This window comes from Ovis aries, chromosome 19 (genome assembly GCF_016772045.2).
Source record: "Ovis aries strain OAR_USU_Benz2616 breed Rambouillet chromosome 19, ARS-UI_Ramb_v3.0, whole genome shotgun sequence".
Taxonomy (NCBI): Eukaryota; Metazoa; Chordata; class Mammalia; order Artiodactyla; family Bovidae; genus Ovis; species Ovis aries.
The window spans coordinates 21,608,536-21,625,508 of record NC_056072.1 but is presented as its reverse complement, the minus strand read 5'-3'; the positions used below and the strand labels follow the sequence as shown (position 1 = coordinate 21,625,508).

The window sequence follows — 16,973 nt, the reverse complement described above, 5'->3', positions numbered from 1 at the left end:
CCAAAATACATGTTTTGAAGAGTTTTGAGAACCCTCATTCATAACTCAGATTCCATGACTATCAGCTCATGCCCACATTTATATCCAACTAGGCCCTTCCTCCCATATTCTTTAAAAGAAAACCTCAAATGTCATTTTCATCCATGCTGCTTGTTTGTTGATTGACATGTCTGATATCTGCCAATAATTTATTTTCTGTTGCATTTATTTTCTTTACCATTTGGCTCATTGACTATTTCTATAAGAAAGGCTTACTTTCAGCTTATGATTTTATTTATTGCTCTTGATATCATAAGAACTTAGAACGGTTGGAAATAAATCCTGTGGTTAGAGTAACATTTTCATATTGCTGTGTGGAAGTTGACCTGTAAATTTTTTAATTTGTCTGAATCCTACTGACTTACCTCAAAGGGACTTTTTTATTTGTTTTGTTTTGTTAATCCTAGTTATCCTTCCAGATTCATGTTCTATCCTTATCAGTGTGAGAGAGTACTTTCAGATATTTAATATTTTAGATTGATGCTTTTTTATGATCTGATTTCCTGAGAAAACATTGAAGAAGTTAACTTTAGAAGTTTCCAAGTGCTCTTATTAATAATTTATTTTTTCATGGAGTTGAGACTGAGCCAATTATAACTGGATACCCCTGTCTTTTTTTTTTTTAATGTGAGTCACTCAGTTGTGCATTAAATTCAGAACCTGATTTCATTATCCTGTTTGAATTAAGGGTGAGGCCCTCAGGCAGATTTTGGTCAACCGTTACTATGGAAACATCAGACCTTCGGGAAGAAGAGAGAGCCTCACGAGCTTTGGCAATGGCCCGCTGTCGCCAGGAGGACCCAGCAAGCCTGGGGGAGGAGGTAGGCCCCATGGTGTGCTAATGAGCTGCACGTGTGAACTGAGTGTGCCACTCCAAAGCTGCGTGTTTCTGCTTAGCAGGTTGAGACTCTAACAGATGCATTTGGGTTGCTAGTGTGTTATTTTAGCAACTTGTTTTGTCTTTGGTCTACCATCAAATTGGTATCTAAAAATGTCCCCCTGCAATGTGATATTGGCTAAGGCTTTCCCCCTCTTTCCCATGCATTGAATTTCTTGGGGATACTTGAAGGACTCCGTGAATTTAACTTGATCGCACATTTTCTCGTGGTCATTCAGACTCATGTTTCCCCATAAGATGAGGATGCTGTTGGCAGTGAGGAGGATGGAAGCTGTCTTTTATAACACGTGTACCAAGGCGAGGGCTTTCCCAAGCACCTTACCTCCTTCATCTCCTTTTCTCCTATACGTTACCCACTATCCGGCATTGAACAGAGGAAAGGGAGCTTGCTGGTGCCTGGGCAGTAACTTAAGGCAGGTGTGTCTAATCCTAGTGTCATGCTTTGTGCCTCCCCAAACCTTAGGGGACTTTACACACACACACCCCTGTATTATTTTTGTTCAGTTGCGAACTCATATCCAACTCTTTGCAACCCTGTGGACTACATGCAGCACACCAGGCTTCCCTGTCCCTCACTGTCTCCCAGAGTTTTCTCAAACTCATGTCTGTCAAGTCAGTGATGCCATCCAACCATCTCATCCTCTGTCGCTCCCTTCTCCTCCTGCCCTCGATCTTTCCCAGCATCAGGGTCTTTTCCAGTGAGTCGGCTCTCTTCATCAGGTGCGTCCCTGTATGGGATTGTTTTAAAACACATCCTGAAAGGTGTCCCAAAACATGGTAAGCACAGTGACAGGTAAAAGCTGCAGAAACATTGAATTAACTGTGGGCAATGGCGTTGGTTTTAAGGGGGCTGGTAGCTCCATGCTCAAAGCACAAATGTGAGTTGCATGATTCCTAGTCTGTGGTGATGACTCTTGAGAACGTCCAGTCCTTGCTTGGTTCTGCTCATAGCACAGAAACACTTGGTGCTTAATAAACTAATCCCGGCAACCTCTGGGGAGGAATCTTGGGCTTCTCATCAAATGAAAATGTGGAGCAGATCTGCTCCCAGAGAACCCCAGAAACAGATCTTAGCTTCTCATCCAGAAGTTCCCAGTGATTGTCGAGCAGCTGTTTCCCCCACAATGTCTCAAAGCTATTTGTCTTTAAGAAGGTGTCAGAGAAAAGACGTGACACCCGGTGTCCACCTTGGATGACAAGTGCAATAGATTCTAGGCAGTCAAGGACAAGCAATGTAAAGGAGGTGGCGTTTGAGTTGACCCCTGCAGGGAAGGACTGATGGTTTTCTGTTTTTCATAAACTGACTGCCCCATTTCTCCATGTCCATTAATATTTCAATTTTTGCGAATAATAATGTGAAGTTCTCAAGCTTTCTAAATCCAGTTGGAATCTGTTCCGCTAAGTGGCACAGGCCATCTCTTCCTAAGTAGACTCATCTGAAGCTCAATGAAGTGAACTTTTTTTGGTTCCTTCCCCTATCCCCAGCTCTTGACTCCATGCCAAGCTCTGAGTCAATAGTGAATGAATGAATGAGTGAACAGACGCAAATTATGTGAAAGGATGAGTTTGGGGCCAGGGCGGGTTTCTTAAAAAGAGGGCTAAAGTGATCAGTATAGGCTATCCTTCTTAAGAGTGCTTAAGTTTAGTTTGTCTCTTAAAATTGGATTGGTTCTTAATTCTGGCCCAGGTCGTTGTATTTTGATGTAAGGGAGAGTCTTGGCTGGATGGCTTTAGGTCTTTTGCTCAAAATGTATCACTCTTCCTTCATCCAGTCTGTTTGCATTCAAGTTCCATCTCCATTACTTACCAGCTGCGCTGGGTGGTGTTGTACAAGTGACTTCATCTTGGTGCTAATAATGAGTACCTGCCTTGTGGGCTTGTTAAAAAGGTCCAGAGAGATAGTATCATTAAACCGTTGAGTGCATGAAATGCTGGTATGCAGTAAGTATGCAATAAATGTTAGCTGCTCTGAGTGAGGTTGATAAGGGCAGTGTTGCGTCTTTTCCAGGGGGAGGTTCTGGATCCAGCCCCATGAGCAGGGGTGAGATGAGCCTGGCCGAGGTTCAGTGCCACCTTGACAAGGAGGGGGCCTCCAACCTGGTCATCGACCTCATAATGAACGCATCCAGTGACCGAGTGTTCCATGAAAGCATCCTTCTGGCCATCGCCCTGCTGGAAGGAGGCAACACCACCATACAGGTAGGAGGCGGCCTGGCTGCCGGGGAGCGTCCCTGGAGGCTCTGTTCCAGGAGCCAGAGATGGGTGGCGCTGAGACTGGTGGACAAGAGAGCTCCTTCTTAGGGCACAAACTTCTATTGTTCTGAATAAGCGAATTCTGTTGCTCCCTTGCTATGGTCCTTCAGTCATTATTCAGACTTGCTTCTAATAGATGGGTTACATTACAAAGGGGCTAAAATGCTGAGGATGTGCAAAGAAAATTGGCCTGGGATTTGGTGCATCATGGGTAATCCATAAATGTGTGCTCAATGAATGATTGAATGCATTATATTTAGTTTGTAATCAAAGATCATAGAGGATCCCATCACCAGATGACCAGAAGGAGCCTGAACTACATGTGCTAATCAGACTTATTATATCCATGAATCTTGCAGCTCCTGCTAACTGTGTATTTATCTTGTAAATGGAAAGCTCCATAAAACTGAACCAATTTGAACTAATATGTGCAAAGAGGGGAAAGCCAGGCTAGGTTAGTCAGACATAAGTGGATGGCTTTTTGTTGGCTGATGATGATACATATTTTAAAATAATAATGAGTAGAATTCTTAGACGAAGTCCTTAAAGAAGCAATTTTAATAATACATAATTTTCATATAGACATGGCAGTGAAGATGATTCTTTTAAATATTTTAAAATATTTGTAATACTCCCTGCTTCATACATTCTTCATTCTTTGTTGGCTCTGAATAAGGGTTTACTTAGCTCTGTGTGTGTGTGTGTACATACATACACAGACACACATATTTTGGTAATAGCTTTTGATTGAGATATAATGTGTATATCCACAAAATTCCCCCTTATGTATATATTTAACTCAGCCTTATACTTTTGGTCTCGAATTTAAATCCAGAATCTGGATTAATGAAGTTTTGGTCCTTTGTGCAAATGTATCAAGCACTTTTCTTCTCGTGGGCCTGAGAAAGGGTGCCTGGGTCTCAGCCCGGCCCCCTGTGCCCGCACGGTGGCTGTGGCCGCCCCATCTCCTCACCCTCCAGCCCCACCTTGCCCAGCACACACTTGGGAAGTTCATTATGTGGGCTGCTCTTGGTTGAGGTTTGTACCGTGGGAGAGTCCACTGCATGGGCACCTGTGACCTATGGGGTTGCCGTTTGATTCTGTCCCATGTGAGTCTGGCTGTGCACCTCCGAGCGGCTCCTGCTATCTGGGTGCTTGTGCTGGCGTGGGAGCAGGGCTGGTACACTCCTGGTCTCTGAACCATGTCACTCCCAGGGACTGGAGCAGTCAAACTAGACATTTACTGAGCACTTGCTGTGTGCACGGAGCTCCTCTAGCGACTCCCAGGCCATGGTTTCCAGACACTGGGGCCAGTCAGTCTCTGAGGATTTTCTCCAGGCACAGGCAAGTGTGGAAACGAGGGCAGAGTGGTCAGTTTCATAAATCAAATGTATGAGTTTGAAGGACCATCTGACCAGTTTATTCTGAGGTTATATCCTGTCCAATTTATTTTAAGCTCTGGTGTCTTTTCTCGGTTGAAGTGGTGTTGATAGTGGTGGTTTTTCTCTACTGGCTACATCAGAAGTTGGAAACCCTAGGTTATTCCATCCTCTCCTAAAAAGCGAAAAAAAAAAAAAAAAACAAAAAAAAAAAACACAAAAAAAACCTGTGCTAATTTACTAATCCTGGAAGCTCAGTCTTCAAGCAGTTGAAATCTTGCAAGGGTGTAAGACTTAGTATCCTTGCACATAGGAAGAATGGCGTGCAGTGCCATCCAGGAGGCGGGAAGGATACTACAGACCCCCCCAGAAAGAAGTAGCTACAGCTGTGTAAGGGGTTGATGAAAGGCTTTTGGATGACGTGGGCTCTGTTGGACGGCTGTGGGTCTGAAAGTTGGAAATTGCGCCAGGAGCTGGGGTGTGGGGGGCTGGGTCACATGCAAGGCAAGGAGGCCCAGTGGCGCACGCACGATCAGTGCACTCACGGGACAAGGAGGAGACAGGGCTGGGGATATATTGGGGGCAGGCAGCCCCTCAAGAGGTCTCAGAGCTGTAACAGAGAACTACAGATCTGACAGATAAATTGAGCGAAGCAGAGTCTAGAAGGAATCCAGTAATTTAAAAGAAGCACAGTCCAATAATTTAAAAGTTAATCAGAAGTTATTTGGAGAGAGCTAATGAAAGCCTGAATTCAAAATGAATGTGTGGTAGCCTTGGTCATATCGCAAGAGAGGATATGTTTTAGGAGGTGCATAAGGGGATATTTCGGGGTGTTGGAGATGTTCTCCGGTGTGGTTTACCTGTGCTGGTTATGTGGGTATAAGCCTATTCTAACAGAACTGGTATGCTTTCTAGAGCAAAGTTCTACCTCAGTAGAAAAGAAAAAAATGGGGAGAAAAAGTACCCGCAGCCTGGTGAGGACAGGATGTCATGAATGGAGACTCTGCACCTTCCCGCCTCACACCTGGCACCTTGGACTCATGTATAGCTAATGCCTGTTGGCCGATGTGTCGCTGAGGGGATGCTAGAAGTGAGAAGATCAGAGGGTCTCTCTGTCCCCATTGTCTCTGGAGGTTTTTTTACTGAGTCTAGAAGACAAGACACCATCAAGGAAGGAATAAGGAAGCCTGGGGAGGGCTCGAGGGGGCTGAGCCTGGCTGGCATGGCAAAGTCTGGAGTTACTGGCGAGCTGCTGTGTTTTTGACAGTGTACCCCTGATGGTGACGGCAAGGCTCACAGAAGCTGTTTCTCCTTCAAGTTCTTTATCTTGTAAAGTAATTATGAATATTAGTTTCATGTTTTCACACATTCATTACTCATATGCTCAGGCTCCAGATGAAATGCCACGGTGGAGTTCCAGGACCAGCCTTTGAGGGAGTCGGGCCACTGTCTCTTGGAGAAGCTGCCAGTGTGCTCATGGGCGGGTGGGCCTGGATTGGGTTGCCTGCGAGCCCCCCGCCAGGAGGCGGGGCACAGTGCTCAGCATACGCTGGTTCTCCCCTGATCCCATCTCCCTCTCCTTCTGCAGTCTCACGGGTTGCTGGGAAAATCTCACTCCCTGCCTCATTAGAAATCTGGGGCTCCGGGAAAACTGATTCTAGCCTGGAACTGACTTGTGAGGCCCCCCTGTGAGCCCCGAGCTTCTCTTTCTCTGGAGAGAATAATCTGGAATTCAGATTGTCCGGGGCCAGCTGAGGACAGACACCCTGAAGCCCCCGGGGGGAGTGATTTCAGTTCCGTCTTGCTTTGGAGAAGCTGGTTCAGAGTAGTCAGTGAGCAGCTGGGAAATTTGTGTGAGGGGGGCGCGGGCTGCAGCGGTGACTGTTAATGATTGCTGAGGCTGTCGGCCATGACCGGCAGGCGGCTTCCAGCTGGAGCTCACTGCCCCACGGCTCTTCCTGTCCACTGTGCTGGTGTCAGGCTGTGGTCAGGTGGGCTCCCCTGGATGCATGCTTCTCAGTGACAGGTGGTGGACAGGGCAGTCACAGGGGGGTGTGCAGGGCTGTCCAAGAAGACGGCTGCAGAAGAGCTCTTACCTTGACCAGCGTCTCTTCCCAGGATGTGAAGCAAGCTTCACATGGAGAAGGGGAGGGAGACCCACTCTCTGAAAGTCTAGTTCGTGTGGGGTTAGGACTGTCATCCCGGGGCTTGTGTCCTCTGTCTGTCAAGCATGAGACACATATGCCGGTGGACTCCTGGCTTCCTTACTGCTTTGGATCAGGATTTTTTTTTAAAGCAATTTAGATATTTTCTTAGAATCCAGCAATGATGACTGGCTGGCTCCATTTCTGAACTCTTTTCTTCCCTGACTTGTGAAAATAATGATTTAAAGTATGGTGATTGGACCAACCGTGGTACGTCCTTGCAACAGATTCCTACTCAGCAATAAAAGGGAGTGAACTGTTGATAAATGGGATTACATGGGTATACCTCAAAGGCCTTGTGCTAAGTGAAAGAAGCCAGTGTCAGAGGTGGCGCCCTGGATGGTTCTGTGTACATGATATTCTCAAAGGACAAGGCTGTGGTGCGGGGGAATAGGGCAGTGCTTGCCAGCAAAGGGCGGAGCGGAGACTGACTTTAAGGGAACAGCTCAAAGGAACTTTCTGGTGATGCCACTGTTGTGTGTCCTGCTTTGGACACAGATCTATACATGTTTGAAAATGTGTAGAACTGCACACCAAAAGAGTCAGCGTGATCATTAAAAAACAATTGAAGTAAAAACCATAATGCTGACAGTGACCAACATTTATTAAGGGTTTCCTGTGGACCATGAACTATGCTTAAGTGTTTTCTCATCTACCATCCCATTTAATCCTCACAGTCTCCCTAGGAGGTAGGTGCCTGATTATCTCTCTTTTTTCAGATGAGGAAACTAAAGGCCTGGAGGGTTAAAAACTTGCCCCTCAGACAAGCAGTAAGTAGCAGAGCCAAGACTGGCATCAAGTCACTTTTAGGGCCTGCACTTGGAATGCTTGGTACTGCCATGTTCTACTGGTTCAAACCAGCCATGAGACCAGCCCAGCTCCACAGAGAAGGAAAAAGGGTTGCACCTCTTGCTGTGAGTTGACCACATGCACCAAGAGAGGGCGTTGTGGAGGGCCACCTTGGGCTACTGGCCCCCAACACCCTGCCGTCATCGGTTGACCACCTGCCATGGGCCAGTCGAGCCCCTGAGTGGGATACTGCAGCTACAGAAGAGAGAGGCACCATTGTCTCTGCAGTGGAGGAGCTCTGTTCTCCCTAGAAGTTCAGTCCCATTTCTGCAGAAGTGTCGACTCCTGACCTTCCCCTTTTGATGGTGTATGAAATTCACCCTTGTACTGAGGATGGGTCACGGGGTACCAGAGTTCTTCAGAAGCTCTAAACGTCATTGTCCAGACCTCAGTGAATTCAGTTTATAGTAATTCAAAACTAAGGGCCTAGCTGCCTGCTGGGAACCCTGCCAGGGAGAATTTGCTCTCTTGTTCTGAAACCTTGTAATCATCATTTAAGCCCTGAAATGCCCCAAAGCTGAATAGAGGGTAGTTCCTGGCCTGGCACAATGGGCTCCGAGTCTTCCAATAGCTTCTGTCCCTGCCCTGGCTTCTCTGATGGTAGTAATGTCTGAAGATAACATCTCCGAAACTTCTACCTGGGTGCCATCAGAGTGGCTCAAGCTTCACAGCAAACCGTCTGCTCACAGGCAGTGGTGCCCTGCCCTGGGGTTCTCCAGGGATGGGTGACACTGGGGAGCCCTGGGATCAAGCTTCTCTTTAAGAGAAACTTCTTCTGTCTTCCGGCCCTCACTCGTGCACCTTGCTTCCTGCCAGCCCCCAGAAGAAATCCTTCCTGCTTGGTGTTTTGTAAGCGAGTGGGAAACTATGAAATAAGCATTTGCTTATGAATTAATTTTTGGCACACGCGGGACTCAGCAAGTCTCATGGCACCCGCATATCCGTCCTTCGAGTCCTTGCCAGTGTCTGTGTTCCTTCCTCCTGAGATGTTCCCACCAGCACGCAGAGGGTGCTCCCCCACTTCCTCTTCCCTGAGGGAGAGCGGTCGCTGGCCTCACCTGGGGAGCAGGAGGAGGAATCTTTGCGCACACCCAGTGTTTGGGTTTCTTTTTTTTAAGCACATGCAGATGTTCGGGGATCTATGTGCTAACATGATCATAGAAAACCCCAAAGCAAATAAACAGGACAGATCAAAAAAAATGTTGGTTTTTTTTTGCTTAATTGCTTCCGGTTGCAGAAGCACAGTGAGTTGTATGTATCAAATGGCTGCCCACGGCTCTTCCTATGCCAAGTCTAGCCTACAGACACACCCAAAAAGGATTTTCTTTTCCGCACGTATGCAGCCTGAGTTGGAAAATGTGAGAAGCGCTGTCGGGAACCTGGCTGTGGGTTCAGCTGAGAGAGCTCCCTCGTCCAGTGGCTTTTCCGTCACCGCACACTGATTTATTTTTTATTTTTTTATTTTTTGAAATTGGCTTAAGACGTCATCCCAGGAGCCAGTTTAAGATAGGAAATCTCCCATTGCCTCCAGAAGAAGTCACCACAAGAAGGCACTGGCGGGGGCGGCGGAGCACGTGATCTGGAGGCCCGCCCTGACCCCAGCGAGTGGAGAGGAGGGTGGGGAGGGCCGTTTTCTTAGCCTTTGCGGGAGATGGAGGGCCAGCTGGTAGGGAAGATCAGCCTCAGTTTGACAGAGCACCACCCCAGGAGGAGGAGGAGGAGATTGGTGTGCGAGCGAGAGTTACGTAAAAGGGTGTTGTATTTGGCAGGGGAGTGAGAAATGAGTCACTGGTGAGCGGTGTTTTCTGACCTCGGGTTTTATCCACGTGGGAGGAGTGCTTGGCCAGCAGTGGAGTCGGGAGACTGCTGTCTCCTCGGCCTGAGGAGGCGGGTGTGAGAGCCGTTGCCATGACAATAAGAGGAAGGCAGGTGGCTCAGTCCCCTCTGCCCTTCAGCTGAAGCCATGCAAGGTCTGGATGGCGAGGCTTCCCAGCCTGGTTCAGGGAGAGGCTGCAGGCACTGCCAGTCGGCCATGCTTGAAGAGTGGGTGGTTATGAGGTCAGGAAATTTGAGGGACCTCGCCCAGAAGGGCAGGCAGAGAAGGGAGCTTGGCCTCCGTGGTGGAAACACCTGGGCCAGAGTCCCAGCCCTACTCTCGCCAATGGGGTGACCTTGGACTTTCTCAGGATGCTCAGAAACTCAGTTCTCTCATCTGGGAGTTAGAAGAACTGAGTCCTTTCCTTACACAATTGTTGAGACGATTTAATGGTCACATAGGGCTAAGAGTGTGCATCCCAGTTGAGTTGCAGGAATAGGACTGCCCAGCGCTGGTTTGGTGGAGGAAGTCCAGTCTACCCCGTCTCATCACCTCCCTCTGCATGGCTCAGGGCAAAGTCCTAGACCTCCCCGCCCAGCTCCTGCACAGGAAGGAGGACAGGATCCATCCCCACCTCACAGGGCTTCTGCGACGGTTGGAGAGGGTGATTCACTGAAAGTGCCTCAGTCAGGGCCCAGGCCATAGAAGGACCTCACAAGGAGGTGGTGATTATTTATATGAATGCAGTCTTTATTATTTAAAATGCGCTTTGTTTTGTTCAGTTTGTTTTCTATCAGAAATCCAACTTCTGTCTAGTGGTTGATGACCCAGTGGCCCTGGGAGAGTGCGCTGTTCTGTGTTCTTCTCCCATACAGTTCACTTAAGTCCCCCTCACCGTGTCTGTACTCGAGATGATTTTAGAGATCCAGGAGGGTGGGAGGCTTCTTTGCCTTGGGTACTAGTTTCTTGCTCTGGGTGAAATAGAAAGCCAGTCCAGTTACCTGCACCCTGACCTGGGACTTTTTTCCTTCTCTGTTTTATTATTATTATCGTTACTACTTTTTGGTCCTAATCATCCTTGGACATGGGCCCTTCCTCTACATTCCCATGAAACTGACGTGTCACTGCACGAGAGTCTTTCGGGATTATTGGTTTAGATACATGTTTTGAGGTGAAGACTCAGGATCACAAATAGTTCCCATTGCTGGGAATATAAGACTTGAATGAACACTCCCCGCCCTGCCCAGCTGTCCAAGTGATGGGGACTGGATGCCGTAGGGACCTCCAGAGCAAGACATTGCTGCACAGAGCATCAGCGTGCGCCTTTTCCCTTGGGTTGGAACAGCTCCGTTCAAGGGTAGGATATGCATGCTGGCTTGTGCTGGTGGAGGAACTAGAGATCGAATGTTATTTTTCTTCTTTCCTGAGTAGCAGAGCCAGCAGTGTAGGCAGAAGTGGACAGTTCCACACAGCTGTTCACCTGGCCTTCCCTAAGGGAGGGGACTGCAATTGACGGGGAGTGGGGAGAGATCTTTGGTCAGGCTTCCCTGGTGGCGCTAGTGGTAAAGAACCCACCTGCCAGTACAGGAGACAAGAGACCCAGGTTCGATCCCTGGGTCGGGAAGATCCCCTGGAGAAGGGCGTGGCAACCCACTCCAGCATTCTTGCTTGGAGAATCCCATGGACAGAGGAGCCTGGCAGGCTACAGTCCACGGGATTGTACAGAGTCAGACACGACTAAAGTGACGCAGCACACATGCACGCATTTTGGATACAAGGTGTTAATCTCCTTCTTTCCTACAAAATCCACAAGCCAGTATTAGTTTCTAAGAGGAGATGTCTTCAGGAGACCCTTTGGGTTTTCCACGGTCTCCAAACTTTGACTAAGAAGAAAAAATGTCAGAAAATTTGAAAATGGTTGTCCCATCACTGTCTCCTGTTAAATCCATGAGAAGTCTCAACTGTCCGTCCTTCTTTCTCTTCCTTCAGCTCTAGCAAGAGGTTCTTCCTGACTTTCCCTAGCGCCTCCCAAGGATGGAGTTCCTCTTACAAACTTCTAAGCCCACACCAGTTTCTGCTCTGCTGGCTCATGATGCCTTAGTCCCGGGCTTGGCAAACTGTGGTCACCGGGTCGAATCCAGCCGGGTGCCTGCTTTTGTAAATAGTTTTACCGGAGCTCAGCCAGCACTCCAGTAACCTTTAGGGTCGTGTCTGGCCACTCTCCTGCTGCCAGAGCAGAGCTGAGGGGTTGCGCCAGAGACAGGATGGCAGCAAATCCTAGCATATTTACCATTTGGCCTTTTGCAGAAAGCCTCTGCCAACCCTTGTGTTTTTTTCATCTTTGCTGACTAGATAGGAAGCCGCCTAAGGAAAAGAACCATGTCCTGTTTTGTTTTGTTTTTTTTTTTGGCTGTCCTGGGTCTTCGTTGCTGTGCCCAGGGTTTCTCTAGTTGCAGGGAACAGGGGCTACTCTCTACTTGCAGTGTGCAGCCTTCTCACTGTGGCGGCTTCTCTTGGTTGCAGAGCACAGGATTTAGGGTGAGCGGACTTCAGTCCTTGCGCTGCATGGGCTTAGTTGCTCTGAGGCATGTGGGATCTTCCCAGACTAGGGATCAAACCCGTGTCTTCTGCCTTGGCAAGTGGATTCTTTGCCACTGGAGTAACAGGGAAACCCAAGAACCGTGTCTTAACTGTTTTGTTCTAGGTTCTTCACTCCTTGGTAGATCAGTGGTTTGCAGTAAATATTAGCCAGGTGATGAATATCCTAAGTACCCAGAGAATTTGCCCATTTACTCAACTAATAAATGGAAATTCAGGGAAAGAGAGGCCTCTCCTTTTTCTTTCCTGTTTTAATCAGTGGGGAATCCCCCATTCCCTTCCTTACCGATAAAGGCGTCTATTCTCTCCATCATCCTGCTTACCGCCTTTCAACGCAGATGTGCAGGACAGGCTCGGGCAGCTCCTTCCCCAGTGGTACGTGCGTGGCTCAGGAGTCCTGAGTTTTCATGTGAAAGCCCTCTCTGACCATCCACCCCAGGGCCCCACATTTCACGTCAGTCGCTCCCTGGTGGCCTGATGCTGTGCAGTTTGTGTGTCTCCTGCAGAGGTTTTCCTTGTGGTGAGCACAGGGACTCCTTGAGACACCTACAGTTAACCCTAAAATATGTGAGATGCCGGCACCCAGTCTACAGCCTCTTTGTCATCTTTTTTCCTTCAAGTTCCCTGGATGACCTCCTCCATCTCTGTGGCTCCCATCTACCGTCTGTGCCAACAGCTCCAGGCCCCACCTCCCTGCCCGTCTCTAGATTTCAGCACACACCCCTGCTGGGCATCTCCACATCTGCTAGCTCTCAGTTCACGTAACCCCAAGCCCGTCCATCCCTCTGGTCCTCCACCCGCTGCCTTCTTGTGTCCTGTATCGAGGTCACCGGACTCCCCACTGCCACCCTGTAATCACTCACCCGAGCTGGAAACAGTGACATAATCCGTCTCCTCCCTCCTGATTTCCATCAGGAACTCACTCCGCGCCCACTCTGCCTCCCAGTGTTCTCACAGTCGGGACTTCGTTAGGACTTGTCACAAGCCAGTCGACACCCGAAGGTACGCGCGACACGCCCCAAGTGGCCCAGCCAGGGCCGGGGGAGCTGGGGTTGGAAGCAAAACGCTCTAGCTTCAGAACTCCTGTCCCTGACCAACATCCTACACCCCCTGCTGGCTCAGGGCCATCTGAGTTCTGAGCCTGAGATGCGCTCTTCACAGTCTCCCTGCTTCAGGACATTTCTGCCTGCCACACTGCAGTCAGCCACGCCTGGACCACCTGGTTCCCTGCCACGGAGGATGGAATCCACGGGCTGCTGGGGTGATCCGCCGGAGCCTGAGTGCCCGGCCCCCTCTGGTTCTCACGTTCACCTCCGAGCTCATTGTCCCGCGGCACACCTGCTGATTTGCCAGCCCTGGGCCTGTACTGAGATGCCTGTGCTCCGTGTGGGACGTGCCCAGTTCCCCTCTGCCTGGCATGCTCCCCGGGCCCTGTTTGAACTGCCTCCTGGTCTGGAAGCATCTTAATCTCCTGAGGCAGAGGCAGTGGTCTCTTTGTGTGGGCAGTTCATTTACTTAACAGTCAGCACACTTGACATGGAGGCTCGTTGTGAGACAGCGGGAGGCAGAGATCAAGTCAGCCTTCACCCCCAAGTTCCCTAGGGAAGTCTCTGCATGTGTCGGCCGAAAGGAATTTGAACTGCCCATAATGAATAAATGCAGAGAACCCTGCTCTCTAGGCATATTCTGGGGATTATATGAGAAAATATATGGGAAAAAAAAAGAGAAAATATACAGAAAGCCCTCAGCTCAGAATGCTGCCTAATACACACTCCTTGCTCATGGTTATTTTTTTGGTTATCTGTCTTCCCTCTCCTCCCCTCCCCTCAAGAGTGGTAATTTCTCCCAAGATCAGACTTTGGTCTTACTCTGCAGCACTTGGACCATGGTCAGAGCTCCGTGAATGTTCCCTGAGTGAATCAACAGCCTGGCCTCTATGTGGCCACCATGTTAATGTTCGTTTACGTGTTCTTTCCTGAATATCAACCTGAGGATGTGAAATGTGAAGATGTGTTGTTGACAGTTATCATCATTTTAGAGAAGTACCTTCTTTAAATATGGGAGGCAGTGAAGTTTATTTGAACCCAAAGAAAACACATGATGTCAGTGTGGAGAACTCTCCTCGTGAGAACAGACACTTGTTGGGTCTTTCCTTCCTTGTAGTAACTATAGATGGTGGTAATCATCTGTGTGCGTGTATGCGCACACATTCAGTTGTGTCCGGCTCTGCAACCCCACGGACTATAGCCCACCAAGCTCCTCTGTCCATGGGGATCCTCCAGGCAAGAATACTGGAGTGAATAGCCATGCCCTCCTTCAGGGGATCTTCCCAATCCAGGGATCGAACCCATGTCTCTTACGTCTACCTGCATTAGCAGAAGGGGTATTTATCACTGAGCCACCTGGGAACCCCGATGGTGATCATCATGGATGCTAAAGTCTGAGCACTCACATGCCAGGAGCGAGGCTCGATGCTCTCTATGCATGGTCATGGGTGGGCAGGTCCTGCCTCCATCCGTTTTTGCTCGGTGGGAGATAAGAGGATCTGAGACGTCAGGGTACTGGCTTAGGGTCACGGTGCTCGCTGGTATCTGGGTCAGGCTTTGTTTTCTGTCAGAGCCTGAGTTCTCAGCCCCTCTGCAGGGCTGCCTCCTGGATGAGAAGCCTCCAGCAGCCTCCCTGGCATGGCCCCTCCCTGGAGACCAGGGAGATGGGCCAAGGCCCGCCCCCAGCAGACCCTGCTTCTGTCTTCAGGCGCATTAGAATTGTGGCTCCTCTTTGTTCTTCTTTTTGCTAGTGTACTCATTTTGGAGGGCAGTTTGCCTTCCGGAGAAGCCCCAAGATGGCTTGTGTGTCTTTGGTTTGGTTGTGTCACCAGCCTGTGAATGACGGAGGAGAGAACCATGAAGGACTTGACTTTCAGGCTGGGCATCTCATTTGCCAAATAAAAATTACACACATCATGCATGCTGCTTCCCCTCTGGTGGCCGCCGGGGTCTCAGGTCTCTGCAAGTTAATGGGAAGGAAAGTCTCTTGCGTAACTGCCTCTCTCTGGAGACAGAGGGCAGCTCATTTAACGGGGCTCCTAAGAAGAGGTAGATCATGTTACTACAGTTTGGGGGTTTTGCTTGCCTCTCAAGGAGCATATGTAGTTTGGTGTAAGGTGTGGCTTATCAGAATTCTTGCCCATTTTGCATGCCCTGGATCCTCCCCCTATTTGAGTCCTGGGTAGGTTGAAGGATATTTATGTTTTTGCAGAGGGAAAAGGAAGTGATTGGTTGCCTCCATTCAAGTGCCTTCTAGGGCAGGTACAGTGCGTGGTGCCTCTGTGTACTTGATCTGGGCTGGGCAGGGGGGTAGCCCTAATTACAGATAGGGAAACTGAGTCCCGAAAGATTCAGGGGGTCTTCCCCACAGTCACCTAGTTAGCAGAGCTGAGATGTGGTACCCAGGTATGTCTCTCTCAAAAACCTCTTAACTTTCTACCACACTGGATAGCCTTGCAGTTGCATGGGTCCAACACCAGGGAGCTAACGAGGACCCCACAGCCACGGTGGTGTTTTCTTATTTATTTATCATGGTGTTGTTTTGCATCTTCCAGAATAGCATCTGCCTTGTCATTGATGGAGGCAAGGTAGGCAGCGCTGGTTATTTGGTCAGAGAAGCAAGTGGTCACTGCTTGGTTATGCAGTGATTTCTCAAAGTCGACTTAGGAGCCACACAGTGAAAGTACGTTAGGCCTTATAACAACGTCTGAACTCTTCTGTAGTTTCTACCTGTGTCCTTTCTCTGGTCAGAGGGGAACTTGCCTCTCACATAGCAGAGGTTCTGGCTCAGTTGCGTTTCTGTGAGTTTTCTGGAATCTATGTTGGGGAAGCAGAGGGGCAGGAGAGTGAAGCCCAGTTGCGCTGCACATGGCTGTTGCAAGCCCCTCTACTATTTCCAATTAGCGGATGCATGTGTGAGTTGTATGCTTGTCTTCTATTTACAAGAGGAAATATCCCGTTTAATTTTATTTTCACACTGAGAGCCCAAGTGTTAAGAGAACATAGTGTTCTAACACTCCCTCAGTTATCAGCTGCAGAGCGGAGGTTGTATATTGCCACATACAGTTTTCCGAGTGTATTTCTACATTTGTTACCTGGCAACCTTGCCACGTCGGGACAGGAAGATATATGGCTTCCTACCAGATCCACGCTGTTTATATTGCAGAAGGTAGGTGGTGTCTTCCTCACGGGAATATAGAAGAGGAGAAGGCTCAGCTCACAGGGCTCAGTTGAAAGGCTCGGGCTCACGAGGTGGAGATGTTTCTGTGGCTGACCCAAGAGCAGGGCTCCAGTGGGAGGATGGCTCTTATCCTGCTTGGAGCGATGACTTAACTGTGTCCTTGACCACTTCTCAGTTTCGATGACAAAGGCAATTCCCAATATAGGAATGACAGACACGATATCCCCTTTCGAGCTGCTTCAGGGTCTTCTGTTGAGCAGATCAATGGCATGGAAAGCAGTGTGGCATGGGATTTGCATGCTGAGTGGGGCCTCAGGGCATCGTAGCATCCCACCCCCCACCTATGCCCTGTGTCATTAACCTGCATCCCCAAAAGATACTTGTATTCAAAACCCTTGCAGCCAGGTTTGAAAGTCCTCTAGGTTGAAGCTGCATGTTCCAAGACTCAGGAAATGCTTGCTGAGACCAAGGACAGTGAATTCTCCAGCACCTGTAACATTGCTTGAGAACTGCTTCAGAGGGAAAAGTTCCCATGGTAACAGTTTTTGAAAGAGTCTTGTGGCCTCCATAGGTTAGACAAGATTGCAGAATGGTGGGACCTGGCAGCATAGCCCATCTGCACACACCCCTTTAAGTCTTCCTCCTGGTGATGCCAGAGCCAGAGTCTGTCCGCAAGGCTCACAGCACTCACCGGGTTGAGTGGATCCCAG

The 16,973-nt window shown here is 49.0% G+C and overlaps 1 protein-coding gene across 13 annotated transcripts in view; it reads left to right on the top strand.

Moving 5' to 3' along the window:
* Positions 1-16,973, top strand: part of ITPR1 (inositol 1,4,5-trisphosphate receptor type 1) — a 348,286-nt gene that overhangs the window by 234,429 nt on the left and 96,884 nt on the right. For 11 of the 13 annotated variants that reach the window (XM_027958140.3, XM_027958135.3, XM_027958136.3 and 8 more), the window contains 2 exons: positions 728-860; positions 2,946-3,136. The exons of the other annotated variants lie outside the window; for them this stretch is intronic. In XM_027958140.3, coding sequence (XP_027813941.1) covers positions 728-860; positions 2,946-3,136 — 324 coding nt within the window. The remainder of the gene's footprint in view (positions 1-727; positions 861-2,945; positions 3,137-16,973) is intronic. 13 annotated transcript variants of the gene reach the window in all.